Source organism: Quercus robur, chromosome 5 (assembly GCF_932294415.1).
Source record: "Quercus robur chromosome 5, dhQueRobu3.1, whole genome shotgun sequence".
NCBI classification, from domain to species: domain Eukaryota; kingdom Viridiplantae; phylum Streptophyta; class Magnoliopsida; order Fagales; family Fagaceae; genus Quercus; species Quercus robur.
In genome coordinates, this window is record NC_065538.1 from 59,318,639 (window position 1) to 59,341,855 (window position 23,217).

General features: G+C 37.1%; 1 protein-coding gene and 1 long non-coding RNA gene across 2 annotated transcripts; both read right to left on the reverse strand.

Annotated features, from left to right (window-relative positions):
* Nucleotides 1-544: 544 nt before the first annotated feature.
* Nucleotides 545-3,562, reverse strand: LOC126726478 (uncharacterized). The gene is made up of 2 exons (XR_007655933.1): nt 3,293-3,562; nt 545-1,471 (listed from the first exon to the last, which is right to left on the reverse strand). It is a non-coding gene; the product is annotated as an uncharacterized LOC126726478 (long non-coding RNA).
* Nucleotides 3,563-6,928: 3,366 nt separating this feature from the next.
* On the reverse strand, nt 6,929-8,885 carry LOC126726477 (gibberellin 2-beta-dioxygenase-like). Its single transcript, XM_050431740.1, has 3 exons — nt 8,304-8,885; nt 7,845-8,193; nt 6,929-7,438 (listed from the first exon to the last, which is right to left on the reverse strand). Exons 1-3 carry the CDS (start codon nt 8,702-8,704, stop codon nt 7,187-7,189), a joined length of 1,002 nt encoding a protein of 333 aa, XP_050287697.1. The 5' UTR covers nt 8,705-8,885; the 3' UTR covers nt 6,929-7,186.
* Nucleotides 8,886-23,217: the final 14,332 nt, after the last annotated feature.

Here is a 23,217-nt window from a genome sequence, read left to right on the forward strand (position 1 = left end):
CTAAAAGCTTGCTAAAAAAAATAGAAAATAAATTTTAATGTTAGAAAATCCCTAAAAGCTTGCTAAAATAAATCCTTAAAAGCTTAATACTGGCAAGAACAACCACTGAGCCACATGCAATCCATAAGTGCTGTGGCTACCACTAGTCGCTAGCTCACTATAACTCTTTCGCAGTTGACCATTGATCATTGACCTCGAGTTCTTCAAGCTACAAAAGATAGTAACTCCACAAGAACTAATGCATTTAGTGGGTTTTTTTTTTTTTTTTTTTAATTAATTCTTTTTAACATGATGACACTATTTTATTTATAACTAGTCGCTAACCCGTGCGATGCACGGGATAGTTAAATAAATATTTAGTTAATCAACCTCACATTTAAAGAAAAAGCTAAAAGAATCAAGGAAAGGTTGATTTGCCCACCTAGAAAAAGCTAAAAAGGAAAGAAAAAAAAGAAAAAAGACATTGAAAAAGAAGAAAGAAATAACTATTTTTTTTTAGAAAATAATGTTGAAAACTAAAGCAACAATAAGATAATGGAAAATCTATTTGCAAAGGATTGCAACCTTTGTATGTTTACTTGGCTCAAAGTCAAAATCCAAATTCAATTTTGAAACAATGAAAACACACTTCATAGTAATTGTAAATCAGTCTCACTACATAAATTCACTTTTCACTCTAATGTATTTTGTAGATCAAATACTGTCAAAAGAATTCCAATAAACACTATTGCCACATCTCTATTTGTTGTAGGCATTTAATTTACATAGAAGTCAATAGCAACCGCAATAGCTATCAAGGTTGCTCAATGCTATGACAATCTAGATCCAAACATTCTCCTTCTACAATCTCATATAGTCATCTCTTTTCTTCAAACCTGCATATCAAGCTTTGTGAACATGCATCACCCTCATCTTCATGGAAGAACAAAAGAAAATGAAGTTGATAACTTTATATTTGTTGGCTGCTTTGCAAAGGAACACCACTCCTTCAACTAATGATGTAAGTGTAACCTATGAGCGAATGGGGATGGCTTGTAAGGGAGAGGTTTGAGGAATAAAGAGAGAAAGGGGAAGCAGAAGGACCTAAAACAAAGCGGAGAGAGAGCTCAAAGGTTAGCTGGTATGTATAGAAAATGAATGTGAAAATGGGTCCTTTATTGTGCATTCATATTCAAAAAATGAAAACACAAAAATGAAGATGAAAATTGAATACAACATTTTTCTAACCAAATAGCACCTTATTATTTGATCTTGCAAGTTTTTCCAGGATATTTTGTGTTAATTTGCACCTCAACACTTGTTATACTACTTTGTGGGTACATTTTAACCTGTTCAATGTGGTTTTTATGTGTATTTAATCTTCGGATAAATTGGTCTTTGAAAAACTAACCTTGCATTGTATCAAGGTTTTGTGAGGCTTGAAGAGATCACCAATCCAAAGGTTTCATCATCTGTGTGAGGGTCTTCGGATCTGATTGAAGATCATAAAATTTTACAATTAAAAAAATGTTAGTGATTCAGAAAAAAAAAAAAAAAAAAAAAATCCTTAGAAAGAATATAAGAATACTCTTTGAAGACAAATCTATAAAACTCAAAAGAATACTCTCTCTGTTTTTTGAAGCCAAAAGAATGCTGTTTCTTAAAAAGTTCAAAACAAAGTTTAAATATTTTTTGAATACAAAGCTAGAAGTCAAAAAGATCTATTAATAATCTCTGAAGTCTAGGTGATTTGAAGATTGTGTTTCTTATGGGATTCTTTCACATTTATCCCAATTTTGAGACATGAATCCTGCTAAATACCTTTTTCCTTTATCACCTTCACTAATTTTCTCATTACTTGAATTACATCTGTTCTTTTCCCATTTAGCTCTCTTCCTTTGTTTAGGTACAAATTCTCAATACCATTCAAATGTGCGCAATGATGTACTCTTCAGTAGATGAATGTAATAACTTGGCTTCAAGTAAATGTATATATAATGTTAATTGCACCAATCAGGAATGACATGCATACTTCAAAGTGATGCAATTGCATCAGACTCTGAACATATATGGCTATAAATTCAACAACTATATGTGAGGGGGGAGGGGGGGGGGGGATAAGCATGTACGATTATAGAAGGGCATAGATCCACTAACATTATTAACAATGAACCATCTGAAAGACATCAAATCGACAAATTTTAAGAATGCAGAAATTTGAACCATAATAAAAGTGAATGCAACAGATACATAGCACAAACAACTTTAGGCTAAAAACAAAGTGAATTTGATTGTACCTTCCAAAGTAAAGTGTCTTCATGATATATGCACTTATAAGACCCGCCCGAAAGTTACCATGTAGGAAGTTAGACGATGATGTGTATCAAATTCCCCACAAGAATGGAAGCTGTTCCTTTTCCCACTTACATGTGCAAACATTCTCCAAAGTCTATTCAAAGAGATTCACTCTTTTTCAACTCAAACAGACTTGTAGTCTATTTTGAACTCAAAAGAGGCTTATAGCTTTTTCCAAGTCAAATAGACTTAACAGTCTTCTACTCTTTTTCAAACCACAGACCCATGGTCTGTTACATTAAGGCCTATGGCCTCCTTTACAACTCAAACGGACTTACAGTCATTGGAACTTGGGTTGTTGCTCTCTGCCACTCCAACCTCTACCCAAAAAAGAAGTCCAAAAAAATGCTACCAAATTGGGGTCCCTATTTTAGCTCTATGTTAAATTTAAAGGTTTCTCTAAAAGAAACCACAATCTGGGTTGGGATTTTTAAAAATCCTAATCTCAGAAGACTCTAAATGCCATTTAAATCATTGACGTTCTAGAATTGTGGAATTATGAGATTCAAGATCCTGATAAAGATTTTAACAACCTTCGGACTCCGTTACAGAGACAAACAACTATGGTATATTATTGTATCGTCATTCTGTGTATAATATTGCAGAGCACTGGTAATGTGTCCTCCGTTGCTGGTGCTGTGAACAAATTCTATATGTATATAATAAATTAAACTATCGTTTGGAATTAGTATGAGGATTTGGCAACTACGAAATTGGAAGCAAGGCTTCATTGTTGTTAAATCTACATGCTGTGTGAATTATATTTAAGCTGTACAGATAATTGTCTACTTCTGTAAACATGCAATGATATGTACTCTTAAGTCAACCAATGATTTTTGCTAATAAATCGAATCAAACCCTAGGTTTGATAATGAAAAAAAAAAAAATCAACTTTATGCAATTTTGATCGAAAATCTCAAAAAATAAGAAATAGAAGAAGAAGATGAAGAAAATGAACCCTAATTTTCTGAAACAAAGTTCTAATTCAACCATCTGATGTAATCTGCCCAATTTTGATGGCTATCGTCAGTGCTCAAAGGTGGAGATCGGTCCTTGTGAGTAGCACCATGGAAAGATCAATGATGCCTTCTTTCGATTTCGGACCAAACAGCATGGGGATGGCTTCCTGGTGAGATTGATTTTCAGTGTTGGGTTTTTGGGAAGGAGAGGGTAGAGAAATAGAGAAGAGAGAGGAGCGACAGGGGTCTGAGGGTTCTGCGTTTTGGAGGAAAAAGAAGGCTGGCGTTGTATTTATTGGGTTTTAGAAAAGATTTTTTTAAGTTTTTTTTTTTTTTTTGGTTTCAGAAAATTTTTTTTTTTTTTTTTTTTTAAATATTATGCTGAGGTGGAAAATTGTGGGAGCTTCAAAGGCTTCGATTTTATATATATATATAGATTAGAAACAATTTGTCATATAATTGGATAATAAATATAACTTTTGTTTGATTTGTAAACGGTAGGAAAACCAACTATGATATTATTTTTTAAATAAAAGATATTCATAAGTTGGAAACCAAACTTGGTGATGCAACATTTTCAACCTCTAATATTGATGCTCCAAAATCAATGAAATTTGACGTTAATTCTTTAGAGCACGTTATTGGATGATGTATGCAAATATGAAATGATTATATTAATTAACATGATAAATATATTAAAAAAAAAATTTATTTTTGTATCTTTTTAGAGTCAGATCTAAGTTTAGGCAAGTTAGGCCTAGGCCTAAAGGCCCCAAAACATAGGAGGATAAATAATTTAAAAAGTAAAAATAAAAAATAGATTTTTTTACACATTCAAAAAATATGTTAGGAATGCAAATGCTTTCACAAATTCTTTCCTTCTAATAACTATTGAGAGAGAGAGAGAGAGATTGTGTGTGTGTGATGAGTTGTGCACTTTTTCGCCACCTCTAAAAAAGAACTCTAAAATATTGAGCTAATAAACCAATCTACATGAAATCTTAAATTTATTTTACCAAAATTAAAAGGCAAGAAAATTGAAAAGGTACTAAAGAGTTAAGATTGATTATGTGGGGGGATGAACATGAGCTTGGGCCGAGAGCCAAGGGCCCAATAGATTATTTCTTAAAAGATGGGCCTGGCCCAAATGTGTGGATATGAGTAGAGAGGCTTGTGGAATGAAAGAAAACTCCTCAGTGCGGATCCTGTGAAGGTCTGGGCCAACCACCATTACCAAGGTCCACTATCGAGGTAATAAGCAAAACCTTTCCCATATCAAATATGCAAGGAAGCACGGGTGACCAATTCCCCTCTAGACCAAAATGACACCTTCCATCAAGTTCACATCGGAACATGCCATGAAGAGATAAGAACTACTGAGGTAGTCACCTCCGCATTAATGAGATGTTTTCAGCTAATCTCTTCCACATTAAATATTGATTGACTAGTTTGAATAGTGAAAATACACCCAAATTCCTATTTCATGATGAAAGAATGGTAGAGTAGAGGGGTGAGAAGACAAGTATCCCCCAAATCCAGCTGGTAACAGGATAGCTGGGGAGAGAAGGAAGGGGAAATTGTCTAGAAAGGGAGGGGAGGTGTAACAGAAGGGGGATTCAGAAAAATTGAGAGAAAATACTTAGAGAAGAATAAGAGAGAGAAAGTTGTAATAGCATAATAGGTCTAAGAGTTTTTAACTTTCAATCTTACATCAATAAAAGTCTTTTTGTTCCTTATTATCTTACAATCTGTTGTTTAGATCTTCCATTGTAGAATTCTTGCCCCTTACTTTTATAAATTAATTGTATAAGTCATATTCGTCATCACTATCTTCTTAGTAGTTGTTTTTGATTCTCATATATTAGGTTACAAGAAGATTAAGTGGATTAATTATTATTAAAAAAAAGATGTTAGTAAAACCTAAATATAAAAACTAAATTAGTAAATTTGATCTGAAAAGCAAGAAGAATGATTTTTAAATAAAAATTTATAATATATAAAATAAAATTTGTTTAATTGATATTTAAAAAAAAAAAAAATCATAGTTAAATTTACTGTCTTAAGTGTCAAATTGTATCAAGTTGATGCTAAATGTAAAAATCATAGTCCTATCTCTTTCTTTTAACTATTATTTTTTAATAGTACTGAATTGTTTGATTAATTTAGTTTTAAACCTTAGCATATTTCTTAATTTTAAATTGTGAAAAAAAAAAAAAAAAATCATTCATCCTGGTTTCTTTATGGAGTCAAAAATTCAAAATGCAGTGAAAGAAAATTTATGGAATGAATCGGAACTCAGAAGAACCGATGAGAAGAAGTGTGATTGCCAAAGAGCATCTTTTTAAAGATGTCTTATCAAAAACAGTTCCCCAACGTGAAATTTTAAAGGATAACGGCGCTGGCTGTAACACTATTTCCGTATAAAAATTCCTCAATGGAGTTATTACTGGCTTTTAATGAAGCCACAAGTAGCAATATATAGCTTTGTTGAAATGATGATGAAATTGTGCGGGGTGGGATATAGATAGTGAAATGCACACTTGGATGGTCAAATACAAACTCTTTGCCGAGAGTGACTTGAGCTTTTCTCTCTCTCACACTCTCTCTCTCTATCAGAATCTTTTCTCTGCAGCTCTTTCATTTTTGTGGGTGAAGTGAAAGTGGGGACTCCAAAAAACCATGAACTCAGTCATACATACTGTTCTATCCTTTTCACAACTGAGGCAATCAAGAAGGAGAAAAATCAAACGAGTGTGACATTGGGAGTCATTTTTAGTTTGACTGTCAAATTATATGCTCACATGTTTATCATATTTTTTTACTTTTGATGTTGCAAGTCCATGGGCTTAATGGCTCAAGTGGCCACAGTGACAGGGCTTTTGTACTCTTTACACCAATAATTTACTTCCTATCTTAGCTTCTATGTGTTAATTTATAATGTGGACGTTTTGAAAATATAGACATTTTTACATCAATTATGGATGTTAATGTAAAATGATAGATGTAATCAAGTGTAAGAAGATATTTTTTTACCTAACATAATAACATTAAAAAAATAATAATAATAAAGAAGAAGATACACCTGTGCCTTTTCATCTTTTTTTAATTTTTATTTTCCTTTCTTCCATTTTGAAAGAGAGGAGGTTTGGTTTTGCTCAAAATGAAGAAACAGAGGTATCATTTTCTATGAAGAAACAGGTATTAACATTGAATCATAAGACTCTGGGAGTAATTAAAGGGATTTTAGAATAGAGAAGAGGTATGAATTTGCTCAAAAACTTGGTGCCGTTGAGCCCTTAATTAGGTGATTGATTTACAAGGTTCATTGGGAGACGATTAGGGGAAAACAAAACTTGTTATTATTTGGTGTCTTTTGTACACAATTCATAAGCAAATAGCACCAATTATTTTCACAACGGCTTTCTTCATCTTTGATGTTTAGGTGTTGCTAGTGTAAATGATTGAAAAACAAACAAGTATGGTGGTATTTAATCATTGTTGTCCATTCAAGCAAACGAATCATGGTGTTGTGACGCAACTTGAATTGTAAATCCATAAAATTTCACTGCTCTAATAGGTACGAAATATGGATAAGGACAAGATGATATACCATATTAACTGGTAATATCAACAACTTAAGGTCATAATGTGTGAATAGTATTCATGATGACAGGATGATGATGATGATACACTTGCATCAATGGTCGAAACGTGGTTGTTGCAACATTTGAACCCCAAAAAAAGTGAAAAAAAAAAAAAAGAAAAGAAAAAAGAAAGATAATGAACATCCTATTCGTTTTTCCATCTATGGCAAGTTGAGTCAGATTTTCAAATCTATTTTGAGCATTGAAAAACACACCCTACTATCTGCTAAAATTGGGAACTTGGCCACTTCATTGGCTGGCAGTTTTCTCAAAGGGACCTAGCCTATAATCACCCAACCTTGACTTGTATGCAGACTTTTTATATTCCCACCATGTGAACTCCTTGTACAAGCTTTCTTCTCCTTCTGCCACAAGTGAGGGTAAAGGTACTATCTTTTCATTTAAAGATGGCCCTCCAAAGTAGATCATTGAAATCCTTGGGTTTGTATTATCAGCCAAAACCCTATGCTTCACACTCTTAAACCTCCCATTAGTCATTACCTGCATCAATCCCATAACCAAATGAGTAAATCTATCCGAAGCAAGGCAAAAAATAAATAAATAAATAAAAAGAAAGAAGAAAATAGCTAGTCATAAAAGATAATGAATGAATAGTGACAAGAAAGAGAGAGAGTTATGGGATTTCAATGGTATCTTATAACCTGGGATAAGCTGTTAGTTGAAAAGAAAAAAAACCTTCTTAGGAAAACCCAAAAAACTGATTGATGGCTAAGTAGTCCTTTTTTTTTTTTTTTTTTTTTTTTTGCTGAATTAAGTAGTACTCATTTTTCATTTATTATAGCTTTATGCAGCAATGCGTGTACAATTAAATAACATGATGTTTAAAAAATATATATATCTATATATAAAAAATTGAAGAGGTTATTGAAGAGGTTGTTAAATGTACCTGCAAGGAATCACCAACATTGATGAAAAAAGAAGAGCGATCAGGTGGCACTGACACCCATGTCCCATCTCTCAGACAGATTTGAAGTCCTGAGGTGTTGTTAGATCTTAGGACAGAAATTATCTGCGGGTCTGTGTGCTCCCCAAATCCAATCAAATTTCGTCCACTCAACGCTTGGAGTTCTGGGCATGGTGGATAGTGGTTTAGCCTGAAGCAAGAGTCACTTTTCTCATTCCTCAAAAACCTGCTCAACATATTCCTTGCCTCAAGCCCCAACCCATCGGCTATCAATTCCAGTACTTCACAAGTCATTTTCTTCACAGCTGAAATATAATCATTCACAGCAGAGCTTCACCAAGAAACAAAAAGAAAAAAAAAGGAAAATGTCAAAAATTTATATACCATTAAAAGAGAGAAAAACAGAGGAAAAAAAAAAAAAACAGAGGACTCTGTTTTTACTGGAAAATTTCTGGGCTTTGTTGGAAAATGGAGAGTGATTTGTGGGACATGACATCAGGATTGGTGTTGAGGAGGATATATTCAATCCAACCCACATCACCGTTTGGGCCAATTCTCTTGCTGCCATAGCCATATGGATCAGGAGGGCTCGCCCTGTCTTTCTCAGGCTGAGGCAAATTGAAGAACCTAAGGGACTCAACTTCCAACCTGTTTATGACCTCCATTGGGATTCCATGATTTACAAGCTTGAAAATCCCAAACTCCTCAAACGCCTTGACTATGAGGCTCTTGGCCTTAGGGTCTGAGAGGTCCACCACTGGAATTCCAGTGAACAAGCTGGTGGGCTTGCATGTTTTGATTTGAGAGCTATGGTTTAATGCTGGTTGAGACGCAACCACCATAGTTGTTTGTTGTGGTGGTGGTGTTGTTGCTGTTGTTTTTGTGTCAGAGAGAGAGAGAGAGAGAAGGAGATGAGTTTGGAATTGGTGGGATTGGATTGTGGAGAGGGTGGTGAGCTTGTTGGGGGGTTTAAATGGGCAAAATGGGGTGAGAGAGAATTGAATTGGTAATGCATGAGAGGAAAGCTGGAGGGGCCCCATAGGCGGTACTTCCTAACTCTAAATAGAAGCCATCTGTGCGTGGTGTCTGCTTGGCATTTGGCTTGGCATTTGTGCAAGGATAAGTCTAATTTCCAACGATTATTTCACATCATTTCTGTAGAATAAAAGTCATTGGTGTACATTAATATGATAATGATAATGTATTTTTTTTTTCTTTTTTTGAGCACAAATATTATATACAGTATTTTGATGGGAAAGTGAAAGCGATGTTGTATGAATGACATATAATTAAAAAGTTAAGAAAAAAATTATAAATTTTCAAAATGAATCTAATAATTAATCAATTTAGCAAGTTATGGAAAAAGTTATAAATCTTGTAATGTGTGCACTTTGTAGTTTGTAGCATTGAGGCTAAGTTTTTGTTTTTTGTTTTGTAATTTTGTGTCTTTTTATTTCAAAATGCCAAAAACTAAAACAAACTTTTGTGAAAATTTCAAATAATTTTTGGGTTGTAGATTTATTTGATTTTGGACTTTGTAATCATCGGGGCTTTTGAATTTTTTTTTTCTTTTTTACTATTAATTTATAGATACAATAATTTTAAAATATTAAAAAAAATTGATACTTTTGAAATTGCATTAAAATTGAACCTTTTTGAACACCATTTATACTGGACAACACAGCGGAAAGCTCAAAATTTAATGTTACATGTTATTATCAAAGTATTTAAAATACTTTGAATATTATTATAAATTTCAAATATATTTTTACAAAATAATTAAAGTGAAACTACTACAAGGAGCAAACTAATCAACTCTAATTCAACACCGGAGTCTCAAAGTACATGCTCACACGGCTTCAAAAAAAGTACATGCTCACACGGACCACTTTCTCAAAATTAAAAACAGCAGATTTCTTTCCTAATATGGAGATGTATTTCTACTGCAAAAAACTAAAAGACAGCAGATTTCTTTCCTAATATGGAGATGTATTTTTATTGCAGAAAAATAAAAAACAGCAGATTTCTTTCCTAATATGGAGATGTATTTTTATTGCAGAAAAATAAAAAAAAGCAGATTTCTTTCCTAATATGGAGATGCATTTTTATTGCAGAAAAATTAAAAGGCAATTTATTTTTTTTTTGTAAGGAAATAAAAAGGTTTTACTAATGTATGGTCCTATTATTTTAAAAATTGTTTTGTACAAAAATGAGAAAATTTTTAATCTATCGTAAAAATTTTCTAAAATTTATGTACCAAAAAGCATATATTAATTGGATCAGGAAAAAAAAAAAAGTCAATCTGTACAATGGTCAGGGACTCACTGCAGTTGCAGATGTACCATGTACCACATAAAAATACTAATCTTTTTTTTTTTGAGAAATAAAAATACTAATCTTGATTTTGCAGGTACCTATATGATTATATACAACTGGTTATTTTATTTTTCGTTCTTTTTAATTGTGCCTAGGGCTTGGTTATCCATCATTTAGAAGGAAAAAATCCGAAAATGTTTGCCCGTAATTATTGATGGTATTGGTGATTTCTTGGTACTAGGACGGTAGTACTTACTATCATTCAAACTGGTAATTGTCGAAATTGGAAAAATTCTTTCTTCTAAACTAAATGTAAAATGTAAAATGTAAAATTCCTTGTCAAGGATGTTAACATCAAGGTTGGAAAATTGAGGCTGCTCATTTAAAGCATAGGAGTCTCAAATACAGAAGATATAGTATATTGCATTTACCACGTGACGTGCACTTTCTTTTTTTTCTTTTCTTTTTTTTTAAATTTTAGGGATAACGTGTACTTTCACATGTGTACCAATTCTTCGCAATAAAAAGTCTTTGAGATTCGAATAAATAAATAAACAAATAAAAAGAGTTTGAATTTGATTGATTATATCATGTTGCATCTTCATATGAGAAAGGAGAGTTGAGGCCTCATCACTTCTGTATCTATCACAAGATGTTTTAGTACTATAATTTGGACAATAATTTTGCAATAAGTATAGTAACACAAAATATTTCATAACCTTTTCTTTTAATAGAAAAAAATACATATTTAGAATATAAAAGGAGTTGGCTACTTGGCCTAAAGGTTTTTTGGGTCTTATGAGATCCATGAGGTCTTAGATTTGAAATTTCTAACCAGCAATTTAGGGTTACCCCTCTAATATTTTGAACTTCAGCCTTTACTTCCACACCTCACAAGCATTTATACTTGTGGAGTGATCATCGCACCAAGGATATTTAGTGAGCATCGCAGTCTTAAATACAACCTATTTATATTGCATTATTGTATGATGTGGGCTTTCATATGTGTACTAATCATTCTCAACTCTATGAAATTATTCAGTGAATATGGTATATCATATCTTCTCATATAAAAAAAGACCTCATATATAGGTCCTACATTTTTATGTGAAAGGGAGGTATTATATACCAAGTGAATGGAATAATTTCATCTCAACTACATTTTTATGTGAAAGGGAGGTATTATATGCCAAGTGAATGGAATGATTTCTTCTCAAACCGCATTATAACAAAGTCTTCTAGTGGAAAAAAGGAGCTTGAATTTAATTGACTATATGTGGTGTCTTCAAAAGGAAATGGATAGTTGGACATTTTAGGACCCGTTTGGTAATGTTGTTCTAATAACGTTATTTGCATTTTTTTGGAAATACGCATAGGTGAAAAAGTGTGTGAAAATACTTGTAATGTTGTTTAAAAATTAAAAACATGTGTTTAAACATATGTACCAAATGGGCCCTTAAATTTTTAACAAGAGATTTTTTATATTATAGTTGGAAAATATTTAGGCAATAAGTTTAGTAACACATTTGTGCCTAACTTTTTCATAATTGTTGATATAATATATTGCAATTGAAGTTGTAAAAAATAGTTGTCTGAAAATCATTGATCATAGTTTGGAGCCCCATAAATATCTTAAAATTGTCACTTTAGTTTCCGTAGTTATTTTATTTATTTATTTATTTTTCTTCCGACTTTGACACCTCTTCCATTCAAGACTCGGGACTTTGGCACTCTTCCTAACCACATTTCCGCCATATGAGCTACACTGAATACATATATATATATATATATATATATATATTGATGATATGATTGTAAGTTGTAACTACACAGGCCAAAATTGGAAATTAACATTGTTTGCTAAACAATATAATTGGTAGGCATTGTTTTCAAACTATATTTTTTACTAACATCTCGAGTTTAAAAGACTCAATTTAGGACTATAAATCGAGTCTCAAAGACTCAATTTCCATGGTATGATCATATCTGATGTGGCATTTTTTCCATGTGGTGACCACCTAAAAATCGAGTCCCTAAGACTTGATTAATAAGCCCACCCTTTAACCCTGTATATTCAGCCTCCTTACACACATGTTCAGCTCTCTCATGTACAAACCATTCCCCTCACCCCACCTTCTCATCAGACCATAGCAAACCCCCACGCCACCACACAGACCTAACTAGAGGCCAAAGAACCCATAGCCGCCCGATCCAGCCAAGCCACGCCACCACCGCACCATTGCGCCAGACCCACGCCGCGCGACCCAGGCATCAACCCACAGCCACCTGATCCAGCCAACCCACAACCACACAAACTCCAAACAGAAGCCAAAGAACCCACAACTGCCTGATCCAGCCAGACCATGCCACCACCGCACCAGACCCACGCAGCGCGACCCAGGCATCAACTCGGCGAGGTGAGGTGAGCTCTCTCTCCTATCTGATCTGGGTCTCTAGATTCTTTCTCTTCAATCTAATCTGGGTCTCCTCGGATTCTTTCTCTCTCTAATTTGATTTGGGTTTTCAAGTTCAATTTTTAGTCAAAATAGAAAAACCCAGAAAAATTGTTTCATTGTTGAATAAATAGCGAATGTGTTTCATTATGCTGGGATTGTTGTGCTTCTAATATTTCTTAAATTTTTTTTTTTTGGTATTTCTGGAAATGACTTGTACATGAGAGACTTAGACTTAAATTTTTTTTTGGCTTATAAATTGAGTCTTAGAGACTTGATTTCTAGGTAGACACCACGTGGAAAAAACACCACATCAGACGTGATCAGACCATGGAAACCAAGTCTTTGAGACTCGATTTATAGGCCTAAATTGAATCTTTAAGACTCGAGATGTTAGTAATATTTATAGTTAGAAAACAGTGCCTACTAATTATATTTTTTGACAAACAGTTTTATTTTCCAATTTTGGCCTAACTACATAGCTAGGACTGTTTTAAAAGTATTTGGGAATTGGGATATAGTAGCCTTTTTAAATCTCATATCTTCAATAGAAGAGTTATAGCATTGAAGAAATGAGTTTCACTGAAAACATGGAACTCTGATGAGTTCAGTGTTGTAAGTTGAAAGTTGTAACTCATCTCACCATTTGATGAAATAAATAAAAAAAATAAAATGATAAAACTTAGGATAGTACTTTAGGTACTGTTTCTTAAATTCTCCTCTTAAGATTCAGTCATGTGGCTACTTAACTAAAAAACACACTTCCATCCCATGAGAAAAAATCCACATAGCAGAATCTTAAGAGGAGAACTTAAGGAAATGCACCTCAGTACTGTACCTAAGTCTTGCTCAAAATAAAATTCTCATAATAACATTTCAAAGTTCAAGTGACAACTCAATAATAACAGCCTCATCATTTTTAAAACTGAAACCAAAATCGATAACGCTTGTATCAAATTAATTACAAACTTGCACTAAACCTTATTTCAAACTACAATAGGATCAACCTTGGGCTCTACTATTAGCTTGCTGTAACAGTGGAAACTCTTTAGCCATGTTCAACTAAAGATAACTGCCATGTAATGAATTCAATTTGAACCAATCAAGCTACTTGTCCTTTATTATGGTCCTAAAATCAATAGCATTTTGTGGGAATAAATCGTGATGCTAGTTTATTATAATTGAAAGGTAATTAAAGTATATTCACACAAATAAGAAATAAAAACAAAACAATAATATTTAACGTAATTTAACCTACTCATGCCTACATCTATAGGTAATGCCATCCAATATCAATGATATGAATTACAACCACTTAACTGACTACAATAAACTGAACTCACAGGCTCTCACAAAAGCACTCACAATTTGTATAAACACAAACACACTCAAAACCTCTGACAAATGCACACTAACCTAAAAGCCACTACGCCCCAAAACACATTTAATATTAACTCATAAGCTTGATACTCTCATAATTCTAAAACTCCCATAAATTCAATGGTGGTATTACACTAGCTAAAGAAAAAAACTCTCAACTCTCACATGTGAGTATCCACCACAAAAAACTAGTTCTATAGCCGCGTTTTTTTCCCGGTGGTTTTGAAAACTACCACTATAGCAGACCTACAATAGCGCTTTTAGAAACTGCCACAATAGGTTTTTTAAACTGCTGAGAGAGAGAGAGAGAGAGAGAGAGAGAGAGAGAGAGAGAGAGAGAGGCTCAAGTTACACTTACTGTAACTTCATAAGAGTTAACACATTTTTTTACCATATATTTTCATAACATCTAATAGTGAAAAAGACACTACTTGTTATGTCATTAATATTTAAAAAATTAATGGGTTGCTTACCTCCATGTCACTTTATTTTTTATTTTCCAAAATTCCACACCTTCCCTCTCTAATCTTGACACCTTTTCCTTCACAGCTCCACCCTCTCCACTGGCCCTAGCGACAGCTAGGTTGCGTAAGGGATAAACCTATCTAGGTTCATGTTAAGATTCACACTTCGTTTAGGAGTTCATAAAGGAATGAAATAGAATAAGTAAACCATAAATGAATAGAATACATTTAAGTAGTGGAAAAGAAAGAAATAGAATAGTATTAAGTAATCTTGTTTGGATATTTTAAAACATGGAATATGGAGAGAGAATGAGATTCTAACACAAAGACGCATTACAAATTCCACTTAAAAGTCATGGTAATTTTTAAAAGAGGGTGAGACAAATTATACTATACATAACACACTCTCTTAAGCAATGTGAGACAATTACCCATTCTTTAAAAAAAAAAAAAAAAAACACACACACACACACACACACACAAGTAATTACCTTATTTGGGAGTAACATCAAAAGTAATGGAACATAATCATTAATAACAACATTACTATTATAACCATATTTTAAATTAAAAAATTGAATGTATAGAGATATTTTAGTAGTATTAGTAAAATTTTCGTTAAATCTAAGCTGCGTTTGAATCGACTTCAAAGTGATTCCGGAAATGATTTTCCGGAAAATGCATGCGTTTGGCTGTCACGGAAAACATTATTTTCCAGAAAATGATTTCCGGTTGACCACAAATTTCCCCTTTGACCACGGAAATCCATTTCTACCTTCATTTTCACTTCAATTCACTTCCGGAAAAAGAGAGAGAGAGAGAGAGAGAGAGCCCAGATCAGAGAGAGAGAGGGACGATCGCGCCGACGAGCAGCGCGATCGACGATCGCGCCGCTCGTCCGACGATCGCACCGCGCGGACGAGCGGCGCGGTGTACGATCGCGCTCGTCTCTCGTCAATCGACGAGCGCTCGTCGATCGACGAGAGACGAGCGCGTTCGTCCGAGCGATCGACGAGAGACGAGCGCGTTCGTCCGACGAGCGCGCTCGTCGATCGACGAGCGCCGCTCGTCGGACGCTCGTCGGACGAGCGTTTTGCCGGATTTGATGCATTTTCTGGTAAAATGATGAAATGAACCAAACACCAAAATTAATTTTCCGTAAAATGAATTTTGTGACAGCCACATGAAAACGTTTTCCTTTCCGGAAAATAGAATATTTTCCGGAAATGATTTTACGCGAACCAAACACAGCCCTAGTTTCATTTCTTCCGATTCCTCTAAAATTTGAAAGAATTGTAATTTGTGGTTTAAAGGAAAAAAGAGAGTAATGACAGTTTCCTCATGCCCATTTCATTCATTCTCACTCAAACTTTTAAATAAGGGAATGCAATAAATATTATAAAATTATTCTTTTCATTCCATTCTCTTTTTTCAAATGGAGCGTTAAGATGAAGATTAGACCGGAGCAAAAGGAGAAGATGCTTGCATTTGAGAAGAGTTTGGCACGGAGGATGAGGATCTTGAAGCACGATGAGGAACAATTTGTAAGAACATGGGTGGAACACTTATGCGGACATAGGTGTGAACATGGAAACATTCCACGTTCATGGGAGTGGGGGTGAGAAGATTGAACTCTAATCAGCCTGGGTTCTTATTTCACATCAATGCCAATTGTTATTTCACATCATTATATAATTTCCCCAACATTTTCTCAAATTGTTCAAATAAAATTTCGAGTTCAGAAAGTGAAAAATCTTATTCCATTTATTTCGTTTCACATCAGTGCCACGTGGCCACCATGATGGCAACGTTAGGCCATCATAGTGGCCAAGTATCACTTTTAATTCACATGGACAAGGTTTTTTTTTTTTTTTTTTTTTTTGGGTAATAAATATATCCAACCACATGACACATCAGCGTCTAGATTAGCATGCTAATCAAATTTGATTATTTCACAAACCTTAAAGATTTGATCACTACTTTTAAAACTCCCATAATCAAATATGAAAATTGTGGCAAACTTTAAGAATAAAATATGTGTTTGCCCTTAAGTTATTATTATTTTTGGATAGATATGATAAAATTTTAATCAATACTACGGCACTGTGGTACCCAAATTCATTTGGGCCTTGGGTTCTAACTCAGCGGTGTGGCCCATGGCCCCAATCTCTTTTTACCCATGACCCCAACCCGAACCCATAAAAGTCACGGGCTCAAGCTTCGTATTGCTCAAAAGCCTAAAGAGTAGACAATCTATATTAGCACGCACCTCGTTTTGCCACCTGATCCTTGCTCGGCGAACCATTCTCGAGCAAGAAGAAAAGCGTTCGGATACATCATCCCTTGTATGTCCGGTAGTACCTTGGGGAATATCACTGCCGAGCATATCTACTAGAGTGGAAACCAGTTCTAAGGCCACTCTCACCACACCCCACTCCCACCTAAACATCCACTTACGATTAACGATATTGGACCTCCTAATGCACTAACTTTTAAAAGCAATTATAATCCCTTTACTAACACTTGGCTATAAATATGAGAAGTTAAAGGAAGAAAGGGGGTTGGAAAGGCTTGCAAAGAAACAGAGAATAGAGTGAGGTGAGTAACCCAGAGTGAGAGAAAGATAGTTTCGGTGAGTCTCTGTACTGAGAACAACCCAATGTAGGAAATCCAAGCCCACTTTACAAATAGATTGTGAGCCCGAGTGAGGCCCAGCCCAATAGCCTTATTTTTGGCGCGCACAATTTGTGTCGTCTGTGGGAATCTCCTACAACGCTGTGGTTCTATTGAGACTCAATCCCGAGAAAATGTCTGATAGACATTCGGAGAGCTATACTGAAAGTGGTTCTTTAGGGTCTTCTCGGGGATCTACTTGGCGAGAAAGGAGACACAAAAGATGCGAAGATAGAGAGTGTGAGCAAGACGAGGAACGATCTGGCCTCGAGGGGGGGGGGGGTTTCATATCAGACGCACCAAACGATGTCAGGCGCTTCTGGGTATAGGCAATTTGATGAGAGGGATGAGGAGCTTGAACGGCTACGCAAGTTGGTGAGGAATTTGGAATTGGAGGCAAAGGGCAGATGTCAGAGAGGGGATCGAGATGACCAAGAAGGGGGGTTAGCTAGTCGGGGAGATTGCTACGAGACTGGGTCCAATCAGTTCGGTTCCTGCTGACATCGGAACTGTTCACATTCATGGGAGTCTCGTCAACGTCGAGACCGTTCACGTTCTTAGGAATCCCGTCGACGCTGGCACCGCTCGCATTCACGGGAGTATGCGGATAGGTATTTAGACTCCCTCGAAGAGCAACAACCCCGCAATGCTACCATGGATGCTATGAGCCACGCCTTACTTAGAGCCGCCCCGTCACCGTTCTTCGACAACATTGAACATGCCCCAATGCCAAGTAGGTTTACGCGCCCACTGTTTAACTCCTATGATGGAAAAACGGACCTGGTTGAGCATGTTAGCCATTATATTCAGATAATGTCCCTGCACACCCACAATGATGCGCTAATGTGTAAGGTATTCCGTTCGAGCTTAGGGCTTACGACTTTGAGATGGTTTAATGGGTTGCGGAAATTTCCATTCACAGCTTTGCCGAGCTAATCCAGGAGTTTGGTGTCCAGTTTGTAACCTGTAGCCGGGTACCACAACTGGTAGACGCATTGCTATCCATGAAAATAAGGGTAGGAGAAACCCTTCGCAGTTATGCTAGTTGGAACTAGGAGCTTTACAATGAGATTGATGGGGGTAATGAGAAGATTGCGGCGAGCATTTTTAGAATGGGATTGCCCGAGGATTCTGAACTACAAGAGTCGTTGACTGAAAAGCCTCCCGAGGACATAAGGCAGCTGATAAGGCGTATTGAAGAGTACAAACGACTGGAGGATGACCGGCTGCAAATTAAAGGTAAAGCACCAATGATAAATCGTCCTCGGCAAGGTGGTTTTCCGCCCAAGCCCTGGGGGGGGGGGGGTTTGAGGATTCAAGAGCCAAAAGCACAAGTAGGGGAGGTAAATGTAATATTTAAGGAGCCAGTGCATAGGATTGTAGACAGGATTAAGAACGAGCCATACTTCAGGTGGCCGAACAAGATGGGAGGTGACCCGCCTAGGAGGAACCAAAACTGGTACTGCACTTACCACCGGGATAAAGGCCATACTACCGAGCAATGCCGAGTGTTGAAGGATCATCTCGAGCAGCTGGTAAAGGCCGAATATTTAAAGGAATTTGTGGTGGACTCAGGGGACCGAGTTGCGGGGCAGAGCATTCAGCTAAGGGGGAACCCTCTTCCACCCCCTTTAGGGGTAATTGAGGTCATCCATGCTGCCCCAGGGAGTCTCACCATAGCAAGAAGGAGAGGAGTGTTGACTGTAGTACCAGTGGAAGGCTGTTCAGGCATACAGTCATCTAAGAAGAAGATGAAGCTCGCTTGGAAGCCTATCGCTTTTGATGACAACGATTTGGAAGGAACAATTCAACCGCATGATGCACGTTAGTAGTCACGGCTCGAATAAGTGGCTTCTTGGTGAAGAGGGTAATGGTAGACCAAGGAAGCGGGGCCGACATGATGTATCCGGACCTATTTAAGGGGTTTGGATTGAAGAATGAAGACCTTTCGAAGTTTAGTACACACTTGGTCGGATTTGATGGTAAATTGGTAATTCCCAAGGGGCAAATTTCCTTTCTCGTGAATATGAAGGGCAAAGAGGTGGTAGTAGCATTCATGGTGGTTGCTTCATTTTCTCCATACACGACGATTCTAGGAAGGCCGTGGATCCATGCAATGGGGGTTGTTGTTCCGTTTACCTTGCATGTAAAAGTCAAGTTTGCTACCGAGTAGGGCATTGCTGTAGTATGGGGAAGCCAACAAGTGGCTAGGCAATGCCTAGTTGCCATAGTCAATTGGAAGAAGGAGCAAGCCAAACAAAAAGAGAGCAAGCCGAACGAAAGGAGCAGGTCGAGTAAAAGGACCTACCTTTGGGGGGCCCTTTATAGCAATTACGGGATCCCTAAGAAAAGGGGGCTGGTTATGCCGAGGAAATGATGAGAGTAAGGATTTTGTCGGATGTTGACAAGTACTCTCAAATCGGAGAAAGCATGAAGGACCGGGATAAGGTAGAGATGTTGTTATTCCTTATACAGAACATGGACGTGTTTGCATAAAGTCCATATGAGGTACCTGGGGTGGATCCTAAATTCATTGTCCATAGGCTTAATGTGGACCCATCATTCCCTCCTAAGAAGCAGAAGCTGAGGAGATCGGCCAAGGAGCATGTTGAAGCAGTGAGGTCGGAAGTTCAAAGGCTGAAAGAGGCTGGGGCAATAAGGGAAATTTCTATTTGGAGTGGTTAGCAAATACTGTGGTTGTGAAGAAGAAGAATGGTAAGTAGAAGGTTTGTGTAGATTTCACGGATTTGAACCGAGCATGCTCAAAAGACCCATTTTCTATGCTGAAGATTGACCAGTTGGTAGCAAGGTTTTCAGACCCGGACCGTTCATTGAACCGTAAAAGGGAGAGTTTCAAGGTTTTTGAGCTCGAACTGAGGTCGAACCGAGGTCGAACCGTGATGACGCCATAATTAATTTAATAATTAATTAAAGCCTAAATATAGATATTAAATTTATAAAACTAGCAAAATTGACAATATATCTATATATGTGAGGGAAATTTAATAATTTTCAAGTATATATTTAATAATTAAATAAGAAAGTTAATAAAATAAAATAATAACCATGAAAAAATTAAAATTTATGATTAATTTTTGAAGTAAAGTTGAATATCTTTGAAGGATTTTAATTATAATTTTTTTTATTCCTTGTAAGAGATGGATAATTTAATTAAGTAGAATAAAATTGTGTTAAAATTTTTTTTTTTTTTTTAAATTGCTAAGGGGTTGGACCGCACGGTTCTCACCAGTTTTAGCGGTTCACGAAATTAACAAAAAATTTGGTTCTTTATACTTAAAAAATCGGTTTTCATCCCGGTTCCCAGTTTTCACGATCCAACCTCTCGGTCTGGTCCAGTTCTGAAAACTATGGTTGGTAGATGTCACGTATGGACACCCAAGTATGAGCTTTTTGAACACCTTTCAGGGGTATCATCAGATTGCCCAGGCACTCGAGGACTGATAAAAGATAGCATTCATCTCCTCGGATGCCAACTATCATTATACTGTGATGCCTTTTGGGTTAAAAAATGCCGGGGCCATGTACCAACGGATGATGACGAGGATGTTCCAGGAAAAAATAGGGTGTACAGTTGAAGTGTAAATTGATGACATAGTAGTGAAAAGTAAACAGGAAGTACGACATGTAGAGGATCTTTAGGGGGTGTTTGAGGTGCTTCGGCAGCATAAGTTGCACCTTAATGCTGAAAAGTGCACTTTTGGTGTGGGGGCTGGTAAATTCCTAGGATATTTGATCACTAACCGGGGAATAGAGGTCAACCCCAATCAGATTAAAGCCATGAAGCACCTCAAGTTGCCAAGCAATCCGAAAGAAGTGCAAGTATTGACCGGGATGTTAGTTGCCCCTAACCGATTCATCTCCAAATTCGCTGATCGCTGCCGACCATTCTATCAAGTTCTGAAGAAGTGGAAGGGATTTCAGTGGAATGAGGAATGTGACAGAGCTTTTCGGGATTTGAAGGATTATTTGATGTAAGTGCCTATGTTAATGGCCCCGGAGCCCGGGGAGGATTTATTCATGTACCTCTCAATGTCCGATCATGTTGTGAATGTCATGCTGCTAAGGGACCAAGGAGTGTAGCAACCTGTGTATTACATCAGTAAGACTTTGGTTGATGCCAAGATAAGGTACTTGCCCTTGGAGAAGCTGGTGTTAGCTCTAGTGCATGCCACGAAAAGGTTGCCGCAATAGTTTCAAGCTCATACTATATATGTCCTGACCGAGTATCCTTTATAGACGTTGTTGAAGAGATCAGACTTCACGAGCTGAATAGCTAAATGGGGGACCCGGCTAGGTTCCTTTGACATCCGGTACAGGCCGTGAAGCTCAGTGAAGGGCCAAGTCCTTACTAATTTCATTGCAGAGTTCTCTCCTAAGAATGACAGGGAAATGGTTTGTCATGTAAAGAATTGCCTGTGGAAGGTATTTATGGACGGAGCGTCAAGTGCCCTAGGGGCTGGTGCCAGGATCATCATTATTACTCCTAAAAGAATACGGTTGAAGCATTCTTTTAGGCTGAGGTTTAGGGCCTCTAATAACGAATCCGAGTACGAGGCCTTACTCGCCAGATTGAGAGCCGTTTTGGGAATGGGAGCCCAGGATGTGGAGATATACTCAGATTCTTGGCTGGTTGTTAACCAAGTCCAGGGCAACTTCGAAGCCCGGGATTCTCGGATGAAAGCATACTTGCAGGAGGTAAAACAAATCATGTACAAGTTTTGTATTACGAAGCTGGCCTAAGTGGGCCGGGCACAGAAAAGACATGCTGACTCCCTAGCTACGTTAGTATCGTCAATGACCGAGGAGGTGCCTCGATTAATCAAAGTGAAGTTTATAGCGGAGCCAAGCATTAGTGTGGCCGATAGCGTTGGTACTGCTGGGGTTGATGTTGCCATGATTTCAGCGACCGGGCCGTGTTGGATGGACTCGATCATTGACTTCTTAGTCGAGGATTAAGTTACGAATGACAAAAAGGAGGCTAACAAGATTCGCTAAGTGGCTGCTCGGTATTGGTTGTCGACAGATCGCAAGTTATATTGGAGGTCTTTTAGGGGGCCGTACCTTTTGTGCTTGCACCCCAAGAAAGTAGGTGAGCTTTTGGCCGAGTTGCGAGATGGGGTGTGTGGCAGTTATATAGGGGGACACTCATTAGCACACTAAGCAATGACTCGGGGATTTTAGTGGCCACAGATGCAGAAGGATGTCGCCGAGTATGCGTGTAAGTGTGAACAATGCCAAAAGCATGCCTGTTTGATCCATCAGCCAGCAGGTCATCTGAATCCCATCAGCAGCCCATGGCCATTCATACAATGGGGGCTAGATATTCTTGGCCCATTTCCCCGGGCAACAGGCAATCACAGGTTTGTGTTAGTGGCTGTTGATTACTTCACCAAATGGGCGAAGGCCGAGGCTTTAGCTAATCCGAGATGTAGACGTTAAGAAGTTTGTGTGGAAAAATATAGTCACAAGATTTGGGGTGCCGGACTTACTGATATCTGATAATGGGCTGTAATTTGATAATAAGGCTTTTCGCGTGTTTTGTAGTGATCTTGGCATTAAAAACAGGTATTCCACTCCAGCGTATCCACAAAGCAATGGTCAAGCTGAAGCCACCAATAAGGCGATTGTGAATGGGTTGAAGAAAAGATTGGACGGTGCAAAAGGTAAGTGGGCTAAAGAGCTACCTAACGTTTTGTGGGCATATCGAACAACCCCTAGGAGGTCTACAGGGGAGACTTCGTTTTCCTTAACATACGGGACAGAAGTTGTGATACCAGCCAAGGTGAATCTATGCAGTGCACGAGTTGTAGGATTTGACCCCACCCAAAACAATGAGCTGATGATGGAACATTTGAATTGGTTGGAAGAGTGCCGAGAATCGGAAACCATATGACTGGCGGAGTACTAGCAAAAACTTGCCCAATGCTATAACCGAAATGTAAAGACGAGGAAATTTAGTGCTGGAGATTTAGTATTGAGGAAAGCCATGGGGAATATGCGAGACACAAATGCCGAAAAGTTAGCCCAGACCTAGGAAGGTCCTTACAG

Excerpts from the sequence above, each read along its gene's own strand:
- LOC126726477 (XM_050431740.1), bottom strand. The coding sequence starts at position 8,704 with ATGGTGGTTGCGTCTCAACCAGCATTAAACCATAGCTCTCAAATCAAA. Across the intron at positions 8,194-8,303 it reads CAAAGCCCAGAAATTTTCCA|CTCTGCTGTGAATGATTATA; the intron begins GTAAAAACAGAG and ends TTCTTGGTGAAG. Across the intron at positions 7,439-7,844 it reads ATGTTGGTGATTCCTTGCAG|GTAATGACTAATGGGAGGTT; the intron begins GTACATTTAACA and ends GGATTGATGCAG.